Raw genomic sequence first — 9,940 nt, 5'->3', positions numbered from 1 at the left:
TCGTTGTAAAAAAATATTTTTTAAAAAATTTTAATATTTAATAATTTTAAAATAAAATTAGATTAAATCAAGATACAGTTAATAATGTATGTATGTTTAACTTTAAGCGAGAAAAAATCCAAAAATATTTCCATTGTTTAAATGCTTTCAATTATTCCAAAATTTAAAATAAAAAATAAAATACTTTAATTTTTTGACTACAGTAACCAGCCTTTTTTATACAACAAAAAAAATATTTAAATATTCCCACCGTTCTTATACAAAATTTAAAATAAAATAGATTATCAAAATAAATTAGATTATTTTGTCAATTAAAAAAATTCGTTGTATAAAAAAGGCTGGTTACCCTAATAAAATTAATAGTATATTAAATTTTAATCATAAAGATGATGGGAATATTTTGATATGTTTTCTGACTTTGTTGTATAACAAGGTTGGTTGCCCTAGTCAAAAAATCTATTTTATTTTAAATTTTGCATAGGGACGATGGGAATATTTTTCGATTTTAATCTCACTACAAATATTTTGCTGTATAAAAAAGCCTGGTTACCCTAATCAAAATTTATAGTATTTTAAATTTTAATCATAAAGAAGATGGGAATATTTGTAGATGTTTTCTCGCTTAAAAAAAATGTATAAAAAGGATGGTTACCTTAGTCCAAAAAATATTTTTTTTTTAAATTTTGTCATCATTCATAGGCCATAGCATAAAAACAATGAGAATATTTTTAGATTTTATTTACAACTTGAAAATATTGTTGCGTAGGGGTGGGTGGAGGATCCAAGTAAAAGGCCAAAGTCGTTTCACAGCATTTATTGGTGATTAAGGAGATACACGCACTGGCAGTGCTCCGTCCAGAATGTCTTGATATCGCCTAAGTACCGCCTTATAACGGATAGGTCTCTCAGGGCATCTTCAACGTCCGATTTGCTTGCCTATTGTTATGGTCACGTACTAGATGTCCCACGCTACCGCTGTGGGTTCTGAGAACTCTACCGGAATGCGACCCCGAGTTACCGCTACTCCTGCATTCGGGGGAGATAATCCTCGAAACCAATTATAACGGTCACACAGTCTCTGGGATGCTACTCGGTCTAATCCGATTGCACTTACTCGGCCTAATCCGAGTGTACGTAACAATATTTTTTGTATAAAAAAAGGCTGGTTACCCTAATCAATATTTAATCATATTTTAAATATTGCAAGTATTCTTCAGTGGGATTCATCATTGGTGAGTATGAATGTAAGTAATTAAAAATATGGTTTGTACGTTCAACCAGCTCACTCACTTCTGGGGTATGCTGGTATCACTTCTGGGGTATGCTGGTATCACTTCTGGGGTATGGTGGATGCTGGTGTTGTCTAACACTAACCATACCTTTTCAAGATTTATACTTAATCTTTAAGAAACACCGAGCTTAACATTATTATGTTGACATCTTGGTCTTGAACTTTCGCAATTTACAAAAAAAAATAAAATGTCGTCTCGTAATTATTAATGGCTAAAGAGTATTTTTTAAATAAAAAAGTTAAAGAATCACCGAATCAAAATTGTTAATGTATTTACATAAAAAATACAGTTTGAGAATAATTCTTGGAAAATAAATTTTATCACCTCTTAAAAATAGTTGCCTTTTTTAAAAGCAAAATATCGCTTTACAAAAATGTAAGTTAAAGAAACACTGGATCTTTAAAAAATTTAAAACACAGATGATACTGTTCTCAAGGATTCACTAGTTGATTTTGGATACTAAAAAAATATACTTATACTTTACAGTTAATTTAAATTAAACCCAAATATCCTATTTAAACATTATCCTAAGCAATTATTATTCCGAAGTTATCACAAATTGTCTCATTTTCAAATGTGTGAAAAATGATTTTATTCTTCATAGTTTTGGATTTTTGATTTACCATGGTCTGTCTATTACTGTCCACTACTACAAAATTCAGTTTTATGCTATTTTTATATTCAAAGGCTATTCGGATGACATTTACGTAATTTATTATTTTTTAACATTAATTCGCGTACTCCAGTTTAAAATCCCTGTTTCAAAATATCACTACAATACGATTATTATTCTAGAAGTAATCGAATGCACAAAAAAGGCTTTTTTTCTATTGAAACTGAAATCGGCCCGGATTCTGGTGAAAATGGTCGCGCACATTTCCGGACATGGGTGAAAACAATCCACGCGTCAAAGCGGGCGGTAAGGTGTTAATGTAAACATTTTTAAGGGGTCGAAAAAAATAGTAGAAGAAAAATTGAACAGGAGTAAGCTGCCACTTCCGGTTGACGAGTGCTCACAAAAATTTTATATATGTACATATAACTTAAGCTTCTAGATATATATATATATATATATATATATATATATATATATATATATATATATATATATATATATATATATATATATATATATATATATATATATATATATATATATATATATATATATATTTATATATATATATATATATATATATATATATATATACATATACATATACATATACATATACATATACATATACATATACATATACATATACATATACATATACATATACATATACATATACATTAAATTGCATATTTTATTCATACAATTTCACCAGAATTGTGATTTTATTTTATTACTTTTATAATAGCCAGTACGTTTACATTGCACAATTTTTTTAAATAAACGTTATCATTAAATCTTGAATGTATTATATCTGACAAAAGATTCAAAACTTGTTAAATACGACTAATATTAAATCGACTGTTTTATCTTATCAATAACGATATTTAACATATTCAAAAAGTATACATATGTATGTACATCTTATAAATACGATCAGTGGCGGACTGGGACTGAAATTAGTGCATGCCAGGAGTCAAAGGGGGCCCACCCAGGGTTAAAAAAATTCCCCCCCCCCCCCCCCCATATAACAAAATTTTCTTCTTTCCATCACGCTAAAAATCAAGGGTAAAAAAAAATAAAATTTTCAAAAATGGGAATAAACAAATTTAAGTACAAGAAAAATGGCAAAAGCAAAATAGATCCATAAATTACATTGTATATTTCTTTTTAAGCCTTGTCCTAGGTAAATAGAATGCATCATAAAAGAATGCGGCATAAAAGCGGCTTTTACTTTCGGTAGAAAACAATCAGGGACGTCATTTCAGCTTTTTCTTTGGGGGCGCAGTCAAAGATTGGTCAAATTGAATTTTTTTTCAAAAAATCTTTTTTATATCGGAATAAAAATGGAAAATATTCTTTGCATACACCTTATTGAGTTATAAAATATGAAAAAAATAAGCTTATTTTTGATAGAATAATTATAAAAAAATATAATGTAAAAAGTGAAAAAAGCGCCGCAGGCGAAAATTATTTTCCAAAAATCTTCACATGGTCAACAAAAATCGACCATCAAACTGAGTCACTAAAACACTATCAACCCTTAACCCTTAACCCTTTGGGTTAACTTAATTTCTACTGACTGTCTTTTCACTTTATCTATGTACATACATACATACATATGTACGTAATAACAATAGATAAAGTTTTGTGATCATGCGAAAATCGGGATTATGGGGAGGGGGCCCCTATCCTATATTTCTATATACATGGATGTGTCTAGATTACGAATAGATTTTATATTCGGAAACTGTTTAAAATTGTGTATTTAAATCTTACTATATCGTCGAAGTATAATCAAATGTTATTTTGAAAGTATGAAGTAAATTTAAATCGCTGGTTGATGATGAATCGTCCTATCAAAATTGTTTTAAGCAATTCAGTTTATATTATTCACGGAAATTTGTTTATTCCCATTTTTATTTCAGTAGGTAGTTGTTACATAGGTATTGGTATATACATAATATTGAGGTTAGAAATGGGCCCAGCAAAAGGGCCCACGCAAATGTTGAAACTTACATTTCGAGCCTAATAAAAAAAGTTAACCGATCCTTGGGCTGTTAAAGCAGGTATTAGTTGTTTGTGTATATCGTAAGAAATTTGTTTTGTTGAAATACCCAAACTTTAGGTCCCAAAGTGCAATATCCTATAAATTTTTACACGCGTGAAATAGTTAAAAAGTTATTTAATTTTACTGAGGGCCCATATTTTCTAACAGATAGTGGGGCCCACATGCCATCAGGCATGTTCGCTTGTATGGCCAGTCCGCCACTGAATACGATATATTTTTTCGTATATAACAAAAATGAATACTCATAGAACCAGATTTAGTTTTCTCTTGTCGCGATATTTTCGTATAGGACATGATATCTCACAGACGCAATCCATTCTAAAATAAAAACGAAACATACATACATATATCTGTTAAATCAATTTTCACAAGTAAAATCTATTGTGTATAGAGTGCGTACGAAACATAAGAATTCGAAATGTTTTGACTAATAACGTAAACTAACATGCGTTCGAAAGAGTTGTGTTTGTTGTCGCAAACGTCAAACAGTAGAAATGTCAACAGCGACATAACCTCCAAAGATCGAGTCTTTAATGACAGTTGACAGGCAGTCGAGAGGGTGGCAAGGGTTGAGGGTGTGGGTGAAGTACCCGTCGCAGAATGCCCCTGGACCATCGAATATCGGTAATTTCCTGTCAGAGAAAGCATCTGTATTTGACGTACGATCCAACATGTCCGCAATCTCAATATTGCCAGTGCAAAAAAACTGCTTATGTTTCTCCTGAATAAAATTTTTTCATCCACAACTTATGTCGAACTGCTCACAAACAAACATACGTGCATTTGTTTGTGGTTCACTAGCAGAGAAATTTTATATTAATAGAAGTGGCTTTAGGCGTCATATTGTTGTCAAGTGACGATTGTCCACAGACAATCCTAAATAATTTTAGCTATTTGCTAATTTAAAATAGTACATCTTAATAACTTAATTCTAAAATTCTATATTTAACTTATATGTACTGTCCCTCACAGAGGTGTCTCTTCGCTCCTCGCAAGAATGCACCCATGGTCTTAGAAGACCTGATCCACTTAGGGAGGGCGTTATACATTAGCACACCCCCGTAAACGACACCCCAGCTGTTTTTGTTTTTCTTACTCTACCTACAACTAAATTATTTTTATTTCTAGTGTAATGATTATGAATTTTTTTTTATTTTTATTTCTTATTCTATAATCCTTAAAATAATCGGGTAATAACTCATGATCTAACTTATAAACAAACGATAATGTCCGGTATGCCCGATAAAAACTTCTCTGTTTGTTCATATTACTCGCAAGATGGAAAAGCATCGGTAAAAATTGCACAATGCATTCAAAAACACACAAAAAAGAACATAGGATACATTTTTATTAGTAAATTGATCCGATTATATTCCGTGCGCTGTAACGTATTTATAGAGACGTACCGTGTAATATTGACAACAATTATTTATTCGTAAGGGCCCTTCTATTATCATTACATTTCTCTGTTCACTAGTCAAATTTGTGGATTCAAATGATAGTTAATGGAAGAATATATTTTGATCAGTATTTATTTACTAAACGATCAGTATTTTGTATACCAAAATGATCAGTATATTATATAAAATCTGGTTAGTAAAAATACTTAAATGCCAGTAGAAAATTTAAAATATCTAAGTATAATTTTAAAATGTGATGTTAAAATGGTATTAATCAAAAAAATTAATCAATCTTATATTTTGTTTCAGTGATTATTCCGCAAAAGTTGATCTCGAACACGTCACTAAAATCTCGATCACGGAACATCTAGCACCCAAAAATTCCATCAATCGAAAATTACCCACGCGAAATATTATACTAACGAGAACTCGAGTGCCAGATATTCCGTATTCGCGATTTTTGTGGCAACGATTGTCGTGCGCGCGATCGCAATTTGTGAAATAATTCGTTTACCTTATATTTCATATATGGTTAGAAAAAAAACTGAAATGTCAGTATGACTATTTTTTGTTTAAAAAAAATCCAGTCTTTTATACATATATGTATGTTACAATGAAAGTGACAGTTGGATGATAGTGCGTCGCCGATACGAATCGCGCCACTCCATGTCACAACCCCACTCCTATCCATCCCCACTCCGATGCCGAACTCGCTCTCACACGCCCTCCCCGCAACCACGCTCGTGTCCATTCCCACTCTCTTCGTGGTCCAGTATCTCTTTAAATTTGACTTTTTTTGATAGTGCATGTGTGGGACTGGATTAGAATAGATGGATGCAGCCAACACTTATTTATTTAAGGTAAGGTTAGGTTAAATTAGGATTGGTTTTATTTATTTTAGATTGGGTTGTTAGGGTTGGTAGTACGTTGTAATTCGAATTGCAAATTGACTGACATTTTTTCATCGAAATACTGATTGTTTATATGTCATGCTAACGCTTTCGTATTATAATACTGACTACGCCGATCTTTTAGTTATTATACTGATTAAATCGACCACTTTAATTATGATCACTTCGACACTGCTTATTTATAAATACATACTGATAATTCGTTAGTTATAATACTGATCAAAATGTATAAAATACTGATCGTTTAAATACGAGCTATTGAATATATGTACGTTGATCTATTGGCCATTTATAAATGTGAAATATTTTGCATCTTATAAGTAGACTACGAATACAGACCGTGCTTTTTCCAGGAATCGGGGCGGTTTGCTCTATTTACAAAGCTAGAGTGCAAAAAAAAGGTTCGGCGAACCTTTAACAAATAATTTACAACAATTGAACAATGGCGGCGCGCTGTGGGTCCGGTGTCTACTTATAAGTATACTTATATATGTATGTACATAGAATGGAACTACGTACATAAATCATTTTTTTCAGACTGGAAATATTTGCATACACACATTTCATGCATATATTTATGTAAAAATATCATACATACATCACTTTAAACAAAATAAATGTAACATAATATTCTAGTACATATCAATAGATTCATAATGATCTTTAAAGTTATTCGATCTATATTACTAATACATATTGATAGTCTAATTTTCAATTTAAGAAAGGATACATGATACAAAATATCGATCCAGTTGCTGTAGAGAAGAATCAAAGATTGCTGTAAAAATTACTTTCCTAATTTCTAATAGCCAGTGGCGTGCGTTGAAATTCTCTCACTTTTTGTCGTACAACCTTACTTAATGTGCACGAACGGGATACAAGAGGAACAGCCTGTTCCTCTTGTATCCTGCTCGTGCACATTAAGTAAGGCTGTACGACAAAAAGAGAGAGAATTTTGCTATTTTTTTTAAAACTTTCGAATTGTTAAAAATGGGAAGTATGTAGAGTTATCGTAAAAATCATGCTAATTCGATCACACGTGGTAGCCTGAAACGACAATTTACAATAAGTGTTGCCAAATTATTTTAGGGTTAAATATTGATTGCTTTACACCATTTATCTGCGAATCTCCAACTATTTTCAAAACTCGATTGGTATCACAAAAAAGAAAGATAAGACATATATGAATATGTGTATTGGTTTTCTTATCCAAAATCAGAATACAATAAACGGGTCGAAAAAATTAAAGAAGTATTCGTGTACATAGTTTGAGAACACGATGTGTGATACGCGTCGACCCATTCGAAAGTGAAATAATATGGTAAATGTTTTCCGAAATCGGATCAATAATCAAATATGTAATGATGCAATATAAATTGAAAAACGTGTTGCGAATAGGAGCGTTCGATAAATGTTTGAGAATGTGCGGACCACATGCGCACTTGTCCTCGCCGGGGAGCGCCTGTCGTCACGCAATAAATAACCATCGGCACGCGATCCATCCACTCACATACGTTTCCACTATTCTGCAATGTTTACAAACGGAATGGTGCAAAATATACCAAAAATAAAATACAAATATAAAATCATGTGTTTATATTTATATTCTATGTATTATAAAATTATATTTCATCGCTTTATCATATTTAAAGGTAATCAAATGGTCGAATGCATCACGAGCTAAAGTACAATCGAGCTTTAAATCTGACATATAAGAATAGTAAACGGATTATTCTGCAAAAAGCGATCTCGCACAAGTCACTAAAATTTCAATCACGGAATATATCTTTTTTATTTGCCACTTTGGAACTATTTTCACGGTAACATTACACTGTTCGACGAATGACGACTTTTTTTGGTTCAGAGACGAGATATAACTTTTCTTATAGATCTATGCCCAGTGAACACGAATCTGGTAATAAACAATGTTGATTGGCTCGAGATTCAGAGATATATGTGTTTTTATAAATCGCGCGATTTGTCTATATCTTGGTGTTGTTTGGTCGATGTCTCAAAATCTGTCAATTTTCTGTTCAAAATGAATATTGGAATCTATATTCGGGTATTGTTCAAAATTAAAAAGTACGTATTATCACTTGGGATTTTTTTTCCACTGTTAATACTATTTTATATTGAGTATTTTCTATTGAAACATGTTTATTCGGATAGAGTTCCGGCCACATTATTTTTTTTTTGTTTTCGTTTAAAAGGGTTAATTAGAAGTGTTCTGAATTTTAAATTGATAAAATTGCGAGCTAAAAGCTCGTACTAGTATTTACTCGTATTTCGGCATGTTTAAGCTATTTATTTTACAAATACTGAGCGAAGCCGGGCAAAACAACAACTAAACTGAGTTTATAAAATCACATATTTTTACTTTATCTACATATGTACATAGTATGTTTTCCTTATTGTTTATCTTTTTGTAAAAATCTATTATTGGACTCGGATGTTACATATATTATTTATTTACTATTTGTTTTTTTTATACATATCTATGTACATCCTGTCTGTTGATTTTTCAATTAATAAAATAAAATAAAATAAATAGTAACAATAGATGAAGTTTTGTGATCATGCGAAAATTCGAACTCGAGATTTTGACTGATTCGAACTCAGAATCGATTACTGATCACGTTTTCATGATCTAGAAAAAATGTATGTGTGTGTGTTTCTTTGTATTTTGAGGGATTTTTTTAACACCGTTAGCCCTATCGAACTGAAACTTAGTATCGGTTACTTTTTTCAAATTTTTAAGTTGACCGGAAATGGTACCTCCCCTTAAGGTGTCCTCGTTGTATTCTGTATTCGTTGGGGGGGGGGGGGGGGGTGGCCTCATGCTAGGGCTTTAAGGGTAAAATTCCGTGACCTTTAAAGCGAGCTTAGTATACAAAAAATTTAGGGTGACACGACAACTCGTTCACAGATTTTCCGTATACCGATGATGCGCTCCAGGCATTACGTATACGGCCATCTCTTTCTCACCCCGTCTGTTCATCATGATCTCGTTTACTCTGCCATTACGTATGCAGCCATCTCTTTCACAGACCATTTTTTCACCGATAACAGACGGTCTGTGTAAGAGATGGCTGCATACGTAATTGCATAGTAAACGAGATCATGGTGAACAGACGGGGTGAGAAAGAGATGGCCGTATACGTAATGCCCGGAGCGCATCATCGGTTTACGGAAAATCTGTGAACGAGTTGTCGGGTAACCAAAATTTAGGCCATACAAAATAAAGGCGAATTTTGATTTCTAAGGGCGTTTGGAAAAAATTGCCCGAGGGCGCCATTGGGTGTAAGGCCGGCGCACTGTGCATGGTAAACGAACATTTTCAACTTTTTAACATTCGGTGCGGTGATCGGTCACCCATTTTTTAAATATATTTTTACTTATTATTTATTACGTTCAATTAGGCCAGTATCAATTCCAGAATGGCCCCCTCCTTGCCCACTTTCTGGATCCGCTAGTGTTTCGATCGTTTGTAGATTGACGCTAGCTACTCTTTTTTTCCCACTAATTCCGCAGTAGTGGAAAAATAAAACACGAAGACGTGCGCGGCAAAGTCGAAGCGTTCGCAAAACGATCAGCGAGCTCGAAAAGCGGAATTGGTGACTTGCGCAGAAGAGAGCCGCGAGAGGCACGCC

At 32.6% G+C, this 9,940-nt stretch overlaps 1 protein-coding gene across 1 annotated transcript; it reads right to left on the bottom strand.

Moving 5' to 3' along the window:
• Positions 1-4,221: 4,221 nt before the first annotated feature.
• Positions 4,222-6,047, bottom strand: LOC143909080 (uncharacterized). The gene is made up of 3 exons (XM_077426979.1): positions 6,031-6,047; positions 4,425-4,700; positions 4,222-4,297 (listed from the first exon to the last, which is right to left on the bottom strand). The coding sequence occupies exons 1-3, from the start codon at positions 6,045-6,047 to the stop codon at positions 4,222-4,224; spliced, it is 369 nt and encodes a 122-aa protein (XP_077283105.1).
• Positions 6,048-9,940: the final 3,893 nt, after the last annotated feature.

The sequence above is a fragment of the Arctopsyche grandis genome, chromosome 3 (assembly GCF_051622035.1).
Source record: "Arctopsyche grandis isolate Sample6627 chromosome 3, ASM5162203v2, whole genome shotgun sequence".
NCBI lineage: Eukaryota > Metazoa > Arthropoda > Insecta > Trichoptera > Hydropsychidae > Arctopsyche > Arctopsyche grandis.
Note: the sequence above shows the minus strand (reverse complement) of the source record. Positions and strands in the feature narration are given on the sequence as shown.

What these genes read in the sequence shown, in the direction of transcription:
- LOC143909080 (XM_077426979.1), bottom strand. An exon ending in CACAACTCTTTCGAACGCAT is followed by an intron (nt 4,298 to 4,424) that starts GTTAGTTTACGT and finishes TTTTTATTTTAG; the next exon opens with AATGGATTGCGTCTGTGAGA.